The sequence below is a fragment of the Nelumbo lutea genome, chromosome 3 (genome assembly GCF_056320005.1).
Source record: "Nelumbo lutea isolate HS-2025 chromosome 3, American lotus-T2T, whole genome shotgun sequence".
In the NCBI taxonomy this organism is placed as follows: Eukaryota; Viridiplantae; Streptophyta; class Magnoliopsida; order Proteales; family Nelumbonaceae; genus Nelumbo; species Nelumbo lutea.
In genome coordinates, this window is record NC_142686.1 from 102,975,203 (window position 1) to 102,995,750 (window position 20,548).

Genomic DNA, 20,548 nt, shown 5'->3' on the forward strand with positions numbered 1-20,548 from the left:
TAAAAGAAATTCTTTATGTTCTGTTCGACTGTATAGATCAGTTTCCTCAAAATACTTCCCTTTTGTCTCTTTCGGCAATTGTTTCTTATCATGTAATTGTTAACCACTTCACAGCAGATGGGCAAGTTAGGTTCATCTTATCAGGTGGACTGTTGATCCAAAAATTCTCTGCAGATCCATTGAATGATGAATCCCAATTCTTGTAGATGTACACATGACCTATTTTTATTATCATTCCTGATGTAGCTATTCCTCACTCATTGTCTATCTACATATCCATTGCATTTGGACCATGCTCATAATGTTCAAAATCTTTACATTCAATTTTAATGTCTGAATGCATCTATGAAAACATGTATTCTAATTGTAGATGTTCAAGACTGCTATCAGTCTTGAGCACTAATAAATTTCAGGTTCGAAAAGGAGAGAAAGTATAGAGGAAAGAGGAGAAAGAGTAGTGAGAGAGCAGTAGAACACAAACTTTGAAAGGAAGGACAGAATCTCCATATTCTGCCGCCGCCACTTCTATTTAATATTTATAGGTTATTCTAGTTACATGAAAGGACACATCTGCCCTTGGTATTTACATAACACATAACAATATAAGACTGAAAAATAAATAACTAGAATAACAGATTGACCATCAGCTAACCCTAGGATGATTAGATACATTCTACCCTACAGACAGAGTGGGACCACGGCTGTGGGGCCCACATCAGTGTTCTCTACACTCCCCCTCAAGTTGGGAGTAAATGTTTATCATTCCCAACTTGGATAGATCCTCCTCTAGCTTCTTTCTTGATACGGCTTTAGTGAGGATATCTGCTAATTGCATATTGGATGTGATGTAAGGGAGGCATACTTCTTGAGATGAGACCCTCTCTCGTACAAAATGTCTGTCAACTTCAATGTGTTTGGTTCTGTCATGCTACACTGGATTATGTGCTATATTAATAGCTACTTGATTATCACAATACAACATCAGGGGTTTCTCATACTCAATACCCAACTCCTCAAGTAGAGATCTTAGCGATAGGATTTCAGCCACTCTATTAGCCATGGACCTGTATTCTACTTCAGCATTAGACCGGGAGACAACACTTTGTTTCTTACTTCTCCAGGAGACAAGGTTACCTCCCACAAGGGCACAATATCCTGAGGTAGACCTTCTGTCATCAACACTCCCAGCCCAATCGGCATCCGTATAGACCTCCACCTTCATGTGGTTATTGTTCTTGAACAGTATACCCCTACCTGGGCATCTCTTCAAGTAGGCTAAAATTCTTTTTACCGCAAGAAGATGTGTGGTTCTAGGAGAATGCATGTACTGGCTGACAACACTAACAACATAAGTTATCTGGCCGAGTGAGGCAGAGATATAGGAGCTTTCCTACCAATTGCTGGAACATAACCTTGTCTTCAAGAAGCTCCCCACTCTCTGTACTAATCCTGTGGTTCTGTTCAATGGGTGTATCCGCAGGCTTGACACCTAACTTTCCAGTTTCTGCCAACAGGTCTAGGACATATTTCCTCTGAGAGATAAAGATCCTTTGGGCGGATCAACTACCTCCCAGGTGTTATTTTTCAACAGGGCATCCATCTCAACCTGCATTGCATCTTTCCATTCCGGGACAGATAGGGCTTCTTGCACTGTTCTTGGAATAGGGACATTAGAAATGGAACTAAGGTAGGACCTGTAGGTAGGAGATAGGCAATCATAGGACAAAAACTGGGAAATACAGTGGGTTGTAGATGTGGTACAATGTTGTTTCCCTTTACGGACGACAATCGGAAGGTCAAGGTCATCTGTAGGAGGTGAAATGGCAACAATAGAGGAAGTCTCTATGGGCCCTGGGACTGTAATACCTAGACTTGGAGTTGTAGATGAGATTGGAGCTGGCCTGGACTGCTGATGATCGGGATCAACCTGCCTGCACCACTTGTGATAGACCCTCAACTCCTGTTCCCTCTGACCACCCTCACCATTGCAGCTCTCCCTCAACTCCTGATCCCTCTGACCGCCTTCACCATTGCATCTCTCATCACCCAATGGAATAGGTAAAGGAACTGCCCCACTCTCACTGCTCACCCCCTGAAGACAAGGACTCAAACCCCCACTCTCACTGCTCTCCCCCTGAGGAGAAACCCGAGGATAATAGGGTGTCTCCTCAAAGAAAGTGACATCCATGGAGATAAACTTCCTCCCTGAGACAGGATCATAGTAGCAATAACCCTTTTGAGTTTGTGCATAACCAAGGAAGATGCATTTGGAGGCCTTGGGTTCAAACTTGGAGTGATGGGGTCCGAGAAGTTGAACAAAGCAGGTACAACCGAATGTTTTAAGGGGAATAGAAAACAACTCCTCACTTGGGTATAGAAGGGAAAAAGGAGATCTCGTATCAAGAACCCAGGAAGGAACCCGATTAATAAGATATACCGCCGTGAGGATAGAATCACCCCAGAAGCGAATAGGAACATTGGAAGTAAACATGAGACTTCTAGCCACTTCCAAGATGTGCCTATTCTTCCTTTCTGCAACTCCATTCTGCGGAGGTGTATGAGGGTAAGAGCTCTGGTGGATAACCCCATGATTAAGAAGGTAAGATGTCAATGGTTTAGCAAAGTATTCCTTTGCGTTATCAGATCTGAGAACTTTGATCTTGGCATCAAATTGGGTTAGGATCATTTGGTGAAAGTTTTGGGTCAGGGCAGGTACCTCATCTTGTGAACGCATGAGATAAACCCAAGAAAAACGGGTATGGTCATCAACAAATAACAAGAAATATCTGTACCCACCCATGGAAGGGATGTGATAAGGCCCCCAAACATCAGTATGCACAATATCAAAAAAAATTACTCCTTTTATTGCTCAATAAATAAGGCTTTCTATAATGCTTAGTGATGATGCGCGATCCAGTTGGTCCTAGCTGCCGGTTACCTCGCTTCTGACGAGATCGGAGGTGCCTGAAACAAGGAAGAAAATGGAGACTTCCGGGGAGGAACCCGGTTGGAACACTCCGAAGCTCAAGTTAGTGCTCTTTCAGAAGGCAAGGGAAATGAGGAATTCTAAGACCAGAAAACGCAAGAATCACATACCCTCTTTGTGAGATGGGGGCCTTTTATAATCACCCTGTGTGCTCACTTCCATGCCTTTGCCAGTTCGGGCATCATTATCTCTGCCAGATCGGGTCACTTCTTTCTGTCAACTGCCAGTTCGGGTGTCATAACCTCCACTGCCAGTTGTCAGGGCCGCCTCTGTCTGTCTGGGATGGCGGTGGCAGGTGGCCGTTGGATGGCGGTTGTCATGTGTTAGTCCTCTGATCGGTCAGGTGCGCCGCCTTTGTGTACGGTCTCCAAGGCGTTAGGTACCGTTGCTCAGTTAGGCGATTTGGAGCCGAAGTGGTATTTTAATGTGAAGTCTCGAGTTCGGATAGGAGTATGGCCCGAATTGCCCCTAGGTGGGCAGTTCGGGTTTTTTGCCTTTGGTGCTCCTTGTAAGGCTCAGGACCTCGAAGGGAGAGCTTGGGACTCTTTAGTTCAGAGCTCGGTTTGCAGGTTCCTTCAAGGGAGCTCGACTCCCTTTAGTTCGGAGCTCGGGTTGGAGGTTCCTCCTCGAGCTCGACTCTTTAGTTCGGAGCTCGGGTTGTGGGCCTACTGCCGTGCCGAGCTGGCGCTTCAGCCAGGTCACTCTCGGTTGCTTCCACGTGTCGCATTGCCGAGGGGTCGGGTCAAATCTTCCTCCATCACTTAGCAAACTCACAACTTTCACACTGCAACTGAGACAACTCAATAGACTCAAATAAAGCTGGAAACAAACTCTTTAGAGACTGAAAGGACAAATGACCTAATCGGTTATGCCAAAGTAAAGAAGAAACAGAAAGATATGAAGAATGGGATATCTCATTATGCTTCTGTACATCGAAATTTATAGCTCTCTCTAGGAAACAAACTAGGTAAAAAATCTCCCTAATTAAAGGATACAAACTAGGTAACAAATCTCCCTAATTAAAGGATACAAACTAGGTAACATATCTCCCTAATTAAAGGGAAGATAAAGCTGATTCCTAAAAAATTTGTACAACTCACAAATCTCTCAACTACTTAAAATAGCACAAAATCAAATATAATACATAATTACAGAAATCTTCCAACACTCCCCCTCAAGCTGGCATGAATATATCACTCATGGCAAGCTTGCTAACTAAGTTCTCATACAGTGCCCTAGGAAGCCCTTTGGTGAGAATGTCTGCTACTTGGCTCGTGGTGGGTATGTAGGACATGCATATCACACCACTATCTATCTTCTCCTTGATGAAATGTTTATCCACTTCTACATGCTTTGTTCTATCATGTAGAACTGGATTATGAGCTATGGAAAATAGCTGCCTTGTTATCACAATAGACTTTAATAGGTGTTGGTGTAGGAACCTTCAATTCTTCTAGGAGCCTTTTGATCCATAACACTTCACAAAAGCCATGTGCAACAGAGCGGAATTCTGCCTCTACACTACTCCTTGCTACAACACTCTGTTTTTTGCTTCTCCAGGTGACCAAATTCCCACCTACCAAAGTGCAGTAACCTGAAGTAGATCTTCTATCATTTATATCACCTGCCCAATCTGCATCTGTATAGGCTTCGACTTGGAGATGACCCCTATTTTTGAACAAGAGTCCTTTCCCCGGAGTTCCTTTTAGATATCTCAAAATCCTGAACACAACTTCAAAGTGAGTAGGTCCAGGTGAATGCATAAACTGACTTACTACACTTACTGCAAAGGCTATGTCAGGTCTTGTGTGCGACAAATAGATTAGTCTTCCAACTAATCTTTGATAACGTTCTCGGTCAACCACCTCATTTACTATTACTGCTTTTAACTTCATATTTGGGTCCATTGGAGTTTCTGCGGCTTTACAACTTGTCATCCCTGTCTCCTTAAGCAAATCAAGAATGTATTTGCGTTGGTTGATAAAGATTCCCTCCTTGGACCTTGCAAACTCCATTCCGAGAAAATATTTAAGTTTTCCCAGGTCTTTAATTTCAAATTCAGCCTCAAGCTTATTCTTCAACTTGTTGATTTCAAATAAATCATCCCCAGTCATGATAATATCGTCTACATACACTATCAAAATAGCTATTTTACCTTCGGTGGAGTGCTTGAAAAATAAAGTATGATCAGCTTGACTTTGTGAGAAGCTGTGCCGCCTTATTGCATTCCCAAATCATTCAAACCAAGCTCTTGGTGATTGCTTTAGCCCATATAGGGATTTTTTTAACCTGCAAACTTTGCCTCTTCCAAGACTTTCTTCAAAACCTGGTGGTAGGTCCATATATACTTCTTCCTTTAGGTCTCCATTCAAGAATGCATTCTTGACATCGAACTGACAAAGTGGCCAGTTAAAATTAACTGGAAGGGAAAGAAGTATTCTGATAGAGTTAATTTTAGCAACAGGAGCAAAAGTCTCTTGGTAGTCTTTACCATGAGTTTGGGTAAATCCTTTAGCTACGAGTCTTGCTTTGTATCTCTCCACACTTCCATCAGCCTTGCACTTTACTGTAAACACCCATTTGCATCCAACTGTCTTCTTGTCATGGGGTAGATCAGTAATACTCCATGTATTACTCTTTCTAAGAGCATTCATCTCTTCCGTCACAGCTAACCTCCATTTCGGATCATCTAATGCTTCCTGAACAGTTCTTGGCACATACAGATTAGAAATCCTAGACACAAATGCTTTATGAGTATGTGATAATTTCTCATATGACAAGTATTTTGCAATAGGATGTTTTGTGCAAGTTCGGGTACTTTTTCTTAATGCAATTGGAATGTCAAGATCTGAAGAAGACAGATTAGGCAAATCATTAGATAAAGTCGGAATAGGGGTAGAAGAAGGATTACTCTGAGTTGTAGGATCTTCACTCGGCAAATTGGATTGGACTTTTGTTGTAGGAACAACTGGAACAGTAGTACTTTTGTGAAACTTCTTCCTGGTATAAAACTGAAGCTCAGGATGAGGATTGTGATCCGTTTGAAGTACTTCTCCCCCTGTCTCTGATAACGTAGTATCTGGCAAATTTGGATTAAGAGTACCATCACTAGGTTCCATTCTTTCAACAATTGTTTCCGAACCTTGCTTATCAGAATTAATCAAAGGTATAAATTCTTCTAGAATAGGTAAAGTTTCCCAAAAATTATCTTCCTTATGTTCTCCCCCTTATGAGAATTTTTTTGAAAGAAAGGTTGGTCCTCAACAAAGTGTACATCCATACTCTCACAAAATTTCTTTGTAACTGGATTAAAGCATTTGTACCCTTTTTTATTAGATGCATAACCAAGAAACACACATTTTTCAGCTTTTGGATCCAGTTTTGATCGAAAAACATTTGGTATATACACATAACAGACACAACCAAACACTTAAAGGAAGATCCGTAGTTATTCGAGATGTGGGAAAACAATTTTTTAGATTCTGTAAAGGAGTTTCATATTTTAAAACTCGAGATGGCATTCTATTTATCAGATAACATGCAGTTAGGAGAGCATTTCCCCAGAGATATTTAGGTACATTCATAGAAAACATGATGGCTCTAGCTACCTCAAGAAGGTGCCTATTTTTTCTTTCAGCAATTCCATTCTGTTGTGGTGTGTCATGACAAGTTGATTGATGGATAATACCTTTTTCGGTTAGAAATGCTCCTAAGTATTTGATAAAGTATTCAGTCCCATTATCTGATCTTAGAATACCAATTTTGGTTTGAAATTGATTTTCAATCATTAGGAAAAATTCTTTAAATCTTTGTTCAACCTCTGATTTCCTTTCCAACAAGTAAACCCAACATACCCTTGTATGGTCATCAATAAAAGTCACAAACCATTTTTTTCCAGAAAGTGTGTTAACCTTAGATGGGCCCCAAACATCACTATGTAACAAATAAAATGGTTTTGAAGCAGAATAAGGTTTTACTGGAAATAAAGCACGATGATCTTTAGCCAAATGACAAGACTCACAATGAAGTTTTGACCAATCAATTCCTTTAAACACTTTAGGAAATAAATATTTGAGATATGGAAAACTAGGATGTCCTAATCTTCAATGCCATAATATAACTTGATCACAGGTAGGGATTGAACTCGTACTACTTAAACCATGAACTTTTTTATTACCAGTAGAGGTTTCATCAAAGTAGTAGAGTCCATTTATCTCTCTAGCAGTTCCAATCGTCTTCCCCGAGTTTTGGTCCTGAAAAACACAAGTGGAAGGAAGAAAAAGAATGGAGCAGTTAGTATCTTTCGACAATCTGCTGACAGAAAGAAGATTGCAGGCAAGTTTTGGAAAATGTAAAACAGATTTCAGAGTAATTTTTCTGAAATTTTAATGTTTCCTTTGCCTGCAATAGATGAAAGACTACCATAAGCTATTCTCACTTTTTCAAAACCAGAACAAGGATAGTAGGAACTAAATAGGTTAAAGCAACTTGTCATATGACCGGATGTCCCTGAATCTATGATCCAAGGGCCGGATTTTCCTAGCATTGAGAATGCCAAAGAATTGCTACCTATTTGTGCCATAGACCCGACAGGAATATTAGGTGACGAATAAGATTTTAGAAGTTTAAGTAGATGATCTATTTGCTCTTTGCTGAATGGGGATGATTCAGCCTCGTTTGCTGTAGGTATATTCTGTCCACCAGGTTTGTTCACCCTCCAATTGGGTGGTCTCCCGTGCAGTTTGTAGCAATTTTCTCGGGTATGGCGAGGTTTCCCACAGTAGTCACAGCGTAGGTTATTCTTGTCTCCAACCCGCTGATTTTGGGCTGACTTTCAACTGACTTGGGCCTCGGAAATAATCAGGGCTGACTCTTCCACAGGTCTGGTTGTACCTACAACCTTCTTTCCAAGCATCACTTGTCTCTAGCTTTCTTCTCTACGTACTTCTGCAAATACTTCACCAATTGGGGGCAGAGGGTTTCTTCCAATAATTAGGCCACGAACCTCATCGAATTCAACGTTTAAACCTGCAAGAAACTTGAAAACTCGGCCAACATTCACCATCTTCTTGTGATAATTGCAGTCATCGGGTGACTTCCACTCGTAATCGTTGAATAAGTCCAGATCCTGCCAAATTCTCTTAAGAGAATTAAAATATTTAGTCACAGAATTCTCACCTTGGCGAATATCTCCGAGTTGTAGAGATAATTCGTACACTTGGGATTGATTCTCCAAATCAGAGTACATCTGTAAGACATTGTCCCATAATTCCTTGGCTGTAGAATAGCAGAGATAATTTGCACCTATCTCTTCAATCATGGAGTTAACCAACCAAGTCATCACCATGGAAATTTCAGTATCCCAAACAGCATAGGCTGGATCCTTCACATCAGGCTTCTTCGTGTCTCCTGTGATATAGCCAATTTTTCCTCTCCCTCTGAGATACATGCGAACAGATTGTGACCACCGGAGAAAGTTGTCACCATTTAGTCGGATTGTAGTGATCTGAATAGAGTGATTTTCAGGCAGATTCCGGACAATCTGGGGCTCAGGCTGAGAAGGCTGAGAACTGGACGTGACTTCAAACATTTTTAGGGACAGAAATGCAGAAACAAACCCTAGGTCTTTTCTGCTCTGATACCATAAAGAAGAGACAGAAAGATATGAAGAATGGGATATCTCATTATGCTTCTGTACATCGAAATTTATAGCCCTCTCTAGGAAACAAACTAGGTAACAAATCTCTCTAATTAAAGGATACAAACTAGGTAACAAATCTCCCTAATTAAAGGATACAAACTAGGTAACAAATCTCCCTAATTAAAGGATACAAACTAGGTAACATATCTCCCTAATTAAAGGGAAGATAAAGCTGATTCCTAAAATATTTGTACAGCTCACAAATCTCTCAACTACTTAAAATAGCACAAAATCAAATATAATACATAATTACAGAAATCTTCCAACACAAAGCATAATCGGACTTACACTCTGAGAAACAAAAGACATCTTTTCTACTGACTCTTCTTGACGGAACCTCTCCCCGAGCAGATAGATCCCATTCGTCTCACGACCAGTCCCAATCACCTTCTTCGTCTCCAAGTCCTGAAAAACATATCGGTTAGGGAAGAAGGTTACTGAGCAATTCATATGCTTGGTAATACTACTGACCGAAAGAAGGTTAGTATCAAGCTTAGGAACATGCAAAACTGATGACAGGGAGATAGTATCTAATAACTTGATGTCACCCTTCCCAGAAATAGGAACTAGGGAGCCATCAACAATAGATACTTTATCCCTACCAGAAGACAAATGGTAAGTGGTAAACAGTGAAGGCAAGCTAGTCATGTGGTTGGATGCACTTGAATCTATTACCCAACAAGGTTTAGTAGTACCTGGAGCTGAGGCATGGTAGGCTGAAGCTCGAGTACCTGAATGTGCGAAGGCCGATGTGGCAGGAGCTGATGGTGACTGTGGTGGCTGAGCTGAATTTCCAACTTCCTTTTCTAACTGTATTAGGGCAGCCTGAATTGCAGCTAAGGTCTCTAAAGGTGTTCCTCTTGTGCCAGATGAGGATGCTGAATCAGTGTTCACGGCCACATGAGCAGTGCCCTTCTTGCTTCTCAACTCTGAATTAAGGCTCGCCAGAAACTCAAACACCCGGTTTGTCTCGATCTGCTTTCTATATATCTGTGCATCTTTGGGACTCTCCCACTCAAGAGTCTCTAAGTGATCAATCTCACGCCACAGGGACTGCAAGGTAGAGAAGTATACTGAAACCTGTTTCTCTCCTTGTTTGAGATTTTTCACTTCACATTTCAATTCATATGCTCTAGCAACATTAAGGGGTTGGGAATAAGTTTCTTTCATAACATCTCATATCTCCTTAGCTGTCTTTGCCCACAAGTAATTTCGGCTAATATGAGGTTGCATAGAATTACACAACCATGTCATAACCAAGTAGTTTTCTTGGATCCACTTGGTATATGTAGGGTCTCCCTTGGGAGGTTTTTTCACATCTCCTAAGAGGTACCCTATGTTACCTCTTCCCCCAATAGCCATCATGGTTGATTGGGCCCATTCCAAATAGTTTGATCCATCAAACTTTACGGTTGTAATCTGACCACCCATCTCCGAAACACTACCATAACTGATGTTCCCAAAGCTGCATTCTGCCTGATTTTTAAACTCCATCTCGGTCAAGTCTCAAAAACAGCACTTGGACTACCAATCACAATCAAAACAGTGTAGGACCGATTTGTATTCACAGTGCATGTGCACAAAACTGGGATAACTCTGATCTGAAACCAACTAGCAAACACAACAGCAGTTGTCCGTAGAGTTCTCACCCCTTAAGAGAGTTCGAAAGCCCCAAAAGACTCTGAAAAAACAGCTTAGAAGAAGGTCTGATATGCTTGGCAGAATTAGGGTTTTAATCAGTCCTTAAAGTGAACAGTTCAGTTGCATAATCCAATCAGTACCGTATAGATAGACTTGCTGTAGGGTTAATATGAAACCCTAGAATCTGATCAATGCTAACTACAAACTTGAGGACAACTTCAGGTAGATCGCAAGGTTCAGTCTAACAATAGGGCTTGCCGCAAGATCACTTTCAAACCCTAGAGCAGAGAGAAACAAAGCTAAGGCAGTTCGGCCCAACAATAGGGTTTGCTGTAAAACCCTAGAGAATCTAAGGGAGAAAACCCTAGAATGGTTCGGCCACCCTCTCCAGATAGGTCCAACCTATCTTCTCTGATAGAACTTCTCTTAGAAAATAAATAACTTACAAGGAAAAAATGTTCGCTGCCTTCCAAGGTTACCCGAACCCTAGTCTTCTCTGATCCTTCCTGACCACCAACACTTTGCAACCGTGACAAGCCTTCAACAGCTGCTAGCCCTTCTGGCGATCTCCAAGAATCAGTCTGCGAACTCCACCTTTTCAGCTTCCAGTCCTAGGAGATTCTCATGTGGTCGGTTGGTACTAGACTCACATGAGAAACCCTAACTTGGCTCTGATACCATGTAGATGTTCAAGACTGCTATCAGTCTTGAGCACTAATAAATTTCAGGTTCGAAAAGGAGAGAAAGTATAGAGGAAAGAGGAGAAAGAGTAGTGAGAGAGCAGTAGAACACAAACTTTGAAAGGAAGGACAGAATCTCCATATTCTGCCGCCGCTACTTCTATTTAATATTTATAGGTTATGCTAGTTACATGAAAAGACACATCTGCCCTTGGTATTTACATAACACATAACAATATAAAACTGAAAGATAAATAACAACTAGAATAACAGATTGACCATCAGCTAACCCTAGGATGATTAGGTGCATTCTACCCTACGGACAGAGTGGGACCACAGCTGTGGGGCCCACATCAGTGTTCTCTACACTAATGTGAAATTTATGTTTGGAAAATGCATAAACTCAAAACCATAAATTAACAATCTCTCCATAATGTCATAAAATCAGGGTGCTCCCCAATTTTCCCAACCAACAAAAAGAAGTACTAGTAGCCATTATAAGGTGGAATGGCAAACCACGGTTCATGTAAGTAACAAGAACGGTGCTTTGTTGAATCATGAATAAAGTTAATTTCTGTAGAAATGTCAATCACTTAAAATTAGAGAACATGAAAAAAATAGTATTGCAACATTGCCAATTTTGTAAAGTTTTGTTGATATTTATAGGGCAATGGCCCATGGGGTGTCAGTGCTATTGTAGCTGAGATAACTCCTTGGAGAGTTGGGGCCTGGGGAGGGGGGGGGGTCATGACAAACCTATGATGTTATATTGTGATAATCAGATTGCCATCAATGTAACTCATAATCCAGTTCAAATGATAGGGCAAAATATATTTAAGTGGATAGGCAATTCATAAGGGAGAGGGTTGCTTCTGGAGAGGTGTGTTTTCCTTTTGTAGCTTCAAAAGAACAATTGACAGATGTGTTTACTAAAGGGGTTCCTAGGCATAAATTGGAGCAATATGTAAGCAAGTTCAACGTGATTGATGTCTATGTTTAGCTTGAAGGGGAGTATTGAGATCGTGAGTTAGTGGTTATGGCCCTGTTTTATTTTATTTCTAGTTGGCCTTAGTTTGATGGGCCTGTTAGATCTTTACTTTCTTATTATTCTTTACAGCCTCCCCATGAGGGGTTTCTTTGCACTTTTAGTAATTTTTTTTCTAATCAATCAAATAAATCAGTTTAAGGGTCTGGGAGACAGATTAGTTTTCTACTCTCCTAAACCCTTTTTTCTTCCTCCTCTCTTTTAATCTGAACCTTTCTCTCTCAGATGGTGTTTGGTTCTGTGGTTGTTTTTTTGAAAAACGGTGCCAGCTCATTGCAACATAGGCATTTATTCCAAAATGCTATTTGTTAAGACGTTTATTAGATAAACGTTTATCTCAGTTTGTGTGTGAGCAAACCATTTGGGGAAACACCATTTTTAGTGTTTCCCCCAACACCCAGCCGTTTATTTACTGTTCAGCTTATGTGGCATCTAATGGCATCTAATGGTACCTACTTGTCAAACAACAGCAATAAACATTTATTCTCGTTTTTCAAGACAAATCCCGTACCAAACGTTTCTTCAATAAATGGCCATAGTACCAAACAACCTCTCAATTTCTACCATTAAATCCTAGTTAAATCTCACTTTTTTGAGACCTGTTTTACTTTTCTATTTCCAAATGGATTGAATGAGAAAGGAAGTAGTGATGTGATTTCCTTCCTCAATATTCTCAAAGACATTTATCTTAATCTTTTTTCTTTTCAAAGCTCAAACTTTTCTAGCAAATTAATATCAGTAAAAGGGGTGGACATTTAAATGCTTTACTAAAATACAGACATTATTGAATTGATGAAATTGTAGTCTTTCTCTTGTATACTTCAGTGAATATTCAGTTATTTATTTAATTATCCTTCTGATCTAACTAATTTTTTTAGTTCCCGGGTTGTCTATATTCAGACCTGACACTTTTCTTTCTTCTTAGTTGGAGGACATTCATGCAAGCTTGTATCTCGTTAAGTGTGATGCTGATTTGAACAGAGCCAAACATCAACAAGGACAGAAGCAGACAAAAATGACGAAATTCTGCAATGGGTTATGCCTATTCTTCATACTAATCTGTGTTATTTGGGCCCCAATGCTGGTAAGGAAATTTAGAGCAAAATTCATTTGTCTATCATTGTGGAGGTGGCTTAATATGCACTATAAGAAATAGTTGGAGATAGAAGAGCTTATCTCTAGGATTGTTTAAAACTATGGGAAACGATGGACATAGAAGATTTTCAAAAATGTGGCCCTATGCTATCTTATCAGATAATATTTTTTTTTGATAAAGTATTTTATCAGATAATAAATCTAAAAAAGTTGAAAATCTTTTCTATATAAGAATCTGCATACATTAAATGGGCCTCTCACTTATGTGCCTGTTAGCATCTTTTTATTTGTTATTCTTAAACAGCTGCACTCTTAAGGGTATACTTGTAATTATACTAGAAGTTCTACTTAGTGCTAATAAAAGCTAATTAGGGGCTGGGATGAGAAGTTGAGAACTAATCTTCTTTCTCATCTCTTCCCTTTTCTTTCTATTCTTCTTCTCCTTCTCTTCCATTCTGTTTTCTTTGATTATTCTAATGCTGGTTTTCTACTTGGTATCAAAGTGGTACAGCCTCTTTGTCTCTTTTTCTTTAATCCCATACACAATGTGTATTGAGAACTGGTAAATAGCTTGTATAAGATCTTAGCAAAGGTTTTGTCTTTGAGGATGAAGGAAGTATTGCCAGTAATAATCTCTCCAAATCAAGGAGCTTTTGTGAGTGGAAGACAAATTACTGATCAAATCCTGATTGCTAATGAAAGTGTGGAGAATTTTAGGAAGGACAAGAAGAAGGGAGTGGTTTGTAAGCTGGATTTGGGAAAGGCTTACGACTTGGTGAAATGGTCGTTCTTGATGAAAGTTATGACCAAATTTGGGTTTGGGACTAGATGGTGTAAACGGATCATGGGGTGTGTTTGGAACTGTCATTATTCTGTGCTAGTGAGTGGGACAATGGTGTGTTTCTTTCCATCCGTTAGGGGAATAAGACAGGGGGACCCCTTATCTCCCTTTCTGTTCACTCTGATTGCTGATGTCCTGGGGAGACTGATTATTAGAGCAGATTCTAGGGGCCTCTTAAGAAGTTGGAGACTTGGGAGGGAGGAAATTCCCCTTACCCATTTACAGTTTATAGGTAACACAATTATGTTCTATGAAGGAGGGAACTTGAGGTACATCAGGAACATGAAATTGGTGATACATTTCTTTGAACAAATGTCCAACCTAAAGGTGAATTTTGAGAAAAGTTGTGTAGTGGGTGTGAATTTGGAGGAGGGAGAGATCAGGGAAAGTGCAGAATTGCTGGATTTTGAAGTTTCAAGATGGCCATTGAATTACCTAGGGATGTCTTTGGGTGATAACCCAAAGAAAGAGAGTTTCTAGAATCCGGTGGTGGAATGTTTTGAAAAAAGACTTGCCTATTGGAAGAAGAATTACCTTTCCCTTGGAGGGAGGATTACACTGGTTAAGGCAACTTTAGCCAACTTACCCATTTATTTCCTTTTAGTGTTCAAAATCCCAGCAAAGGTATCTAACAGATTGGAAAAAATGATGGGAGATTTCTTATGGGAGCCGGGAGAGGAAAAAGGGACCATAGGGTGAGTTGGGAGGTGGTGACTAGGAGCAAAAACCTAGGTGGCTTGGGGCTTGGGAACATTAGGAAAAAGAATTTGGCTCTTCTGGGGAAATGGTTGTGGAGACTTCCAATAGAAAAGGAGAGACTATGGGCTAAAGTAGTGATAGGCATACATGGGCTGGAGCAAAATGGATGGGATGTTGGGATCCGAGCTAGGACTACAAGTGTGCCACCTTGGAAAGCCATGCATGATCTGCTTCCAACTTTCTCCCCTCTCATCAGGTATAATTTGAACTTAGGTAACTCCATAAAATTCTAGGAACAAACATGGGTGGGGAATGCCCCTCTTAAGGACCTGTTTCCTTCCTCGTATGCTCTTTCTGACTTAAAAAATGAGCCAGTTTCTTCCTTCATAACCCCCCTCATCTTCCTTTTCTGGGTTTGGGTGGAATTTGGGCTTGAAAAGGGCTGTGAGAGATTTAGACTTGGATAGTATTTCGAGCCTCCTTGGTATCCTTGATAATGTTTTCTTGGACCCTGCTAAGTTGGATTCTAGAATCTAGACCCCCACCCCCACTGGCTCATTTTCCTATGCCTCTTTTTTCAAAGTCTTAAGTCAGTATCTCAATCTTGTTGCCCCTCCCTTCCCGGTTAATGAGGTTTGATACAGACCAATTCCCCCTAGGGTTGGTAGGTTTTGCTGGGAAGCTTTTCTGGAAAGAATCAATACTGGTGATCTGCTCCAAAAGAAGAGATCCAAGACTGGTTTTCACCTATTAGTGTCTTGCCAGTTTGCTAAGTCCATTTGGGTGTGGGGTTTATCCCTCTTTGGGTGTAGGTGGAATCCTCCATGAAACTTGCAAAGTCTTTTTTCCCCTTCCTTGTTCAGGTGCCGAATGAAAAGGGGAAGGACCATGTGGAGATGTTTGAGGGCTGTAGTATGCTGGGCTCTGTGGTAGGAAAGAAATTCCAGGATCTTCTCTGAATTAGAGAGAGGCAATGAAGAACTGAGAGAATTGATCCATATAAGGGTAGTACAATGGCTGAAATCTTCAGAGCTGTTTACAGACTTCATAGTGGATGATTTGTTGAGGAAGTGGGGTGAGATTGCTAATTGCACCCAGACCAAAACAGTATTGAGCGTGTCTTGGACCCAGCCCCCCCTCCGCCCACCTAGACACTTGGGGATTGGGGGTGTGTTTAGGGATGAGAATGGGTTTGCTTCAGCCTTGTTCTCAGCCCCAATTGGAGTGGGTGACTCTCTCAGGGCTGAGATCTTTGCAGTTTTGGAAGGTTTCCAAAGAGCAAAGGAGATGAATATAAGAAAACTCATAATTGAAGGGGACTCAGAGGTGGTGGTAGGGTGGCTGAATAAAGAAAATAGCAGGTTATGGATGTATAGTAATGAGAGGAGGAAATTTAGGTGTCTGGTTCAAGAGATGGAAGTCAAGATCAGCTGGGTGAAAAGATCAGCTAACTCTTTTGCTGATGGGTTAGCTAAGCAAGGGGTTGAGAGGGAGTCAATGTTTTGGGCACAAGTGTAATTTTTTCCTTTTTCTGTTCTTGGGAGCTCAAGCTCCAGCTGATGTAATTACTTCTGTGATTAATTAATGAAATGTTGTTATTGATAAAAAAAATGTGTATTGAGAACTGAGTTGGTGATTCTTTGAAGACTCATGCAGCCTAGTTGGCAGTTTTTTTGGAGAAAATAAGCTTTCAGATTAGTGACCAAAACACTTTGGGCTTGAAAGGAAGATTTTTCGTCATCTTGGAGATCGATCCAAGTTGCACTAAAATCCAATGAGACAAGGAGCAGTTGTAGTTTTCAGTTTTCTCGTGTTCCAGGTTCTGCGCAGCTCTAGTTCTAGGGTCCTATTTAAGGTCAGTTCTTGGTTGTTTTACCTTCCAGTCATTATTGTTAGTTATTTGAAAACCTTTTCTTGAAGTTTTAGATTAATGGAAAACTCCAAAGTGGAGATTAAGCAAACCTCAAAGTCTAGACTGGGTCCGGGGGCTTCTATAAACCTCTTTTTGGCTGTGACCACTGAGATACTTGATGGAACTAATCGTCTAGCATGATCACAGCCAGTGAGAATACATGTCTACATCTGAGGGAAGTGGGGTTTCATCTCTGGTAGTAAGAAACAGCTTAAGGAGGATGTTCCCTCCTATGAGAAGTGGATGTAGGAGAATTAAACTGTCATAAATTGGCTTGTGAATTCTATGCAGCTCCATATCAACCAACATTAGTTGTGGATGAACTTTGCCAGGGCATATAAATTGAGGAATGATGTAAACAATCTTCAGTGGAAAGAAACCATTAGCAGTTTACTACTCTGTGCTAAAATCTATTTGTTAAGAGATTGACTTGATGGAGATAGTGGTTTGGGAAATTACAAAAGATGCTAAAACATATAGAAAGTGGAGAGGACTGGGGTGTTCGAATTTTTGATAGGGCTAAATCCAGAGTATGACATTACCAAGCATAACATCTTGGCAAAGGATGATGTGTCTTTGTTACAAGCTTATGCTATGGTAAGTAGTGAGGGAAGGAAAAGACAATTCAGGTTCAGGGAACTCTTCCGATTAATTGTTTTGCTAATGTTGGGGTGAAGCCTAAGGCTTCAACAGGTAAGGATAAGAAAGACATCATTTGTAAGTATTGCAAGAAACCGAAGCATACAAAGGACACTTGCTGAAGGTTACACCCACATCTCTTACCTGCCCGATTCAGAAATTCCAACAATAATAAGGTTGGAAATGGGAAAAGTGGGAATGCTAGTGCAGCCATGGTTCCAGACAGTGGAAAGGGCTCTAGTGATGAGAATACTACTATTAAGTAGCTGGCTAGCTGCCAGCAGTGAAGGCTGAATTTGAGAAGTACATGAGGTTGATTAATCATCTTGAGAATACAGTCATAGCTTCTAGCTCTTTAGGCAATACCACTTCCTCTGCTTTTGCACATTCAGGTATTCGTGCTGTTTGCTGAAATAGGGCTGTCGAATGAGAGAAGAAGAGGAAGAAGAAGAAGAAAAGAAATGAAATGGGCGGCAGAATAATGCTCAGCCAGCCCTAATCTATTATATATAAGGACATTACATAATGTTACATAAATAGACAAGAATGCCCCTGATTAGTGATGGGACACCTAGTCAAAATAAACACTAAATAAGATTAGGCCCAGTAACTAAGGCCCAATAACTAATGACTTAAGACCCAACAAAGATAAACATACAAATTAAGACAGCCGAACCAAAACGTGCTACTACTTGTAAGTTGATGGGTGAGGAAAGGTCTGTGTTGTTAGAGTTTCTTGTTTCTTTTTATATGTTAGAGTGTGCAGCCAGGGGAACTTATGTAATTCTGCTTTTTATTATGTCATCTTATTATAAATAGAAAAGAGGGTGCCACCAGCCCAACTTTTTATCTCTCAAGTTCTTCTTCTCTCACTTCTCCTGACTTGAAAGAAGAAGAAGAAGAACTATTTACTGATTAGGGAAGTAATACAGGTTCGAAGAGAAGAGAAGAGAGAGAGAGGGAAGAAGAGTGAAGAGAGGAGAAAAGAAAGAAGAGGTTTGGTGGTTAATGATTTGCCTCCCCATACACATCTTTATTTATAGCTTTAGGTTCCTTACAAGAGTAGGAAATAAACAAAAATTAGAAACAATAAGGCCAGTCAGCCCAACTCAAAAGAAATTAGAAGCTACTAATAAAAGAAATTAGAAGCAACTAGGTGTGGGTGGGTATGAAACCACACACATTAGAGCTTGAGTGTGGGTATGGAACCCCACACTCATGGCTAACCAACTATTTCTTCACTCCCCCTCAAGTTGGGAGTAGATATTTGTCATGCCCTACTTGCGTAGATCTGTCTCCAATTTGCTTTTTGTGACTGCTTTGGTGAAGAGATCAGCTAACTGCATGTCTGAGGCAATGTAAGGAAGGCATGCTTCTTGAGATACGACTCGCTCTCAAATAAAATGCCTGTCAACCTCGATATGCTTAGTCCTATCATGTTGTATTGGGTTGTGGGCAATATTAATTGCAGCTTGATTATCACAATACAACATCAGAGGCTTCTCATAATCTACCTCCAACTCATTAAGCAAGGACCTCAACCATAACACTTTTGCAACACCATTGGCCATGGATCTATATTCTGCTTTTGCACTGGAGCGAGCAACGACTCTTTGTTTCTTGCTTCTCCAAGAAACAAGATTTCCCCCCACAAATGCACAATATCCAGAGGTGGACCTCCTATCATCAACACATCCAGCCCAATCCGCATCTGTATACACTTCTATTTTCATATGACCATTATTCTTGAAGAGTATACCTCTCCCTAGACATCTCTTTAAGTAGGCAAGGATCCTTTCTACTGCAAGGAGATGGGTGGTCCTAGGAGAATGCATGTATTGACTGACAACACTGACGGCATAAGAAATATCTGTTCGGGTTAGATAGAGATACAGAAGTTTCCCAACCAGCCTTTGGTACATAGCCCTATCCTTAAGGAGTTCTCCACTTTCTGCACTTATCTTATGGTTAGGCTCAATGGGAGTATTAGCAGGTTTCACTCCTAACTTGCCAGTTTCTTCCAATAAGTCCAGAACATACTTCTTTTGGGAGATGAAAATGCCATGCATAGGTCGAGCTACCTCAATTCTTAGGAAATAGTGTAACTTTCCTAGGTCTTTCACTTCAAATTCCTTGTGAAGGTGCTGTTTAAGGGTTTCAATTTCATTAGTGTCACTTCCTGTTATCACAATGTCATCTACATAGACTGCAAGTAGAGTTAGGGAATGACCTGTCTTCTTAAAGAAGAGAGTGAGATCTGATTGAGCTTGTATGTATCCGAATTTGTCCAAAGTCTGTCTAAACCTATCAAACAAAGCTCTCGGGGATTGTTTCAGCCTGTACAAGGCCTTCTTCAAAAGCGTATGGGAACATTGGAGTTGAGCATGATGCTTCTGGCTACCTCTAAAATATGCCTGTTTTTTCTCTCAGCAACCTCGTTTGTTGAGGTGTGTGAGGACAGGTGCTTTGATGAATGATCCCATGATCAAGGAGATAGGATACCAAGGGTTTTGCAAAGTATTCCTTGGAATTATTAGATCTAAGAATCTTGACCTTGGTTTCAAATTGAGTTAGGATCATCTGATGGAAAGCTTGGGTCAAAGAGGGGGACCTCATCTCGAGAGTGCATAAGATAGACCCATGAAAAATGGGTATAGTCATCAACAAATAATAAGAAATATCTGTACTCTCCCCTAGTAGGAGTATGGTAGGGCCCCCAAACATCAGTATGCACAATCTCAAAAGGAAGGTTGCTTCTTTTATTACTTGAAGGATAAAATGATCTAATATGTTTTGCAAGTTCACAACTTTCACATTTTAACCCAGACACTTCTATTGACTCAAACAAGTTTGGAAAATGACTCTTTAAAGACCCAAAAGATAAATGACCTAAGCTAAGCTGTTGTGCCAAAGCATATTCTTACTACAAGACTGAGAAACAAACAATTTCTCTGCTTCACTTTGCTCCCCCTGTGAATGTTCCAGAAGGTAGAGTCCATTCGTCTCACGGCCAATCCCAATCACCTTCTTCGTTTCCAGATCCTGAAAAATACACCGATCAGGGAAAAAAGTTACCGAACAGTTTTGATTTTTAGTAATACTACTAACTGAAAGTAAGTTAGCACTAAGCTTGGGAACATGCAAAACTGAGGATAGGTTGATGGTATATGATAATCTGATGTCTCCCTTGCCACAAATTCGTACAAGAGAGCCATTAACAATAGAAATTTTGTCTCTCCCAGAGGATAAACAATAGGTGCTAAATAGAGTAGATATGCTGGTCATATGATCTGAAGCACCTAACTCTAT

At 40.5% G+C, this 20,548-nt stretch overlaps 1 protein-coding gene across 5 annotated transcripts in view; it reads left to right on the forward strand.

The window, feature by feature from the left end:
* Nucleotides 1-20,548, forward strand: part of LOC148867270 (piezo-type mechanosensitive ion channel component) — a 95,925-nt gene that overhangs the window by 59,381 nt on the left and 15,996 nt on the right. For all 5 annotated transcript variants that reach the window (XM_088977999.1, XM_088978002.1, XM_088978001.1 and 2 more), the window contains one exon: nucleotides 12,979-13,137. In XM_088977999.1, the coding sequence (XP_088834125.1) occupies nucleotides 12,979-13,137 (159 nt within the window). The remainder of the gene's footprint in view (nucleotides 1-12,978; nucleotides 13,138-20,548) is intronic.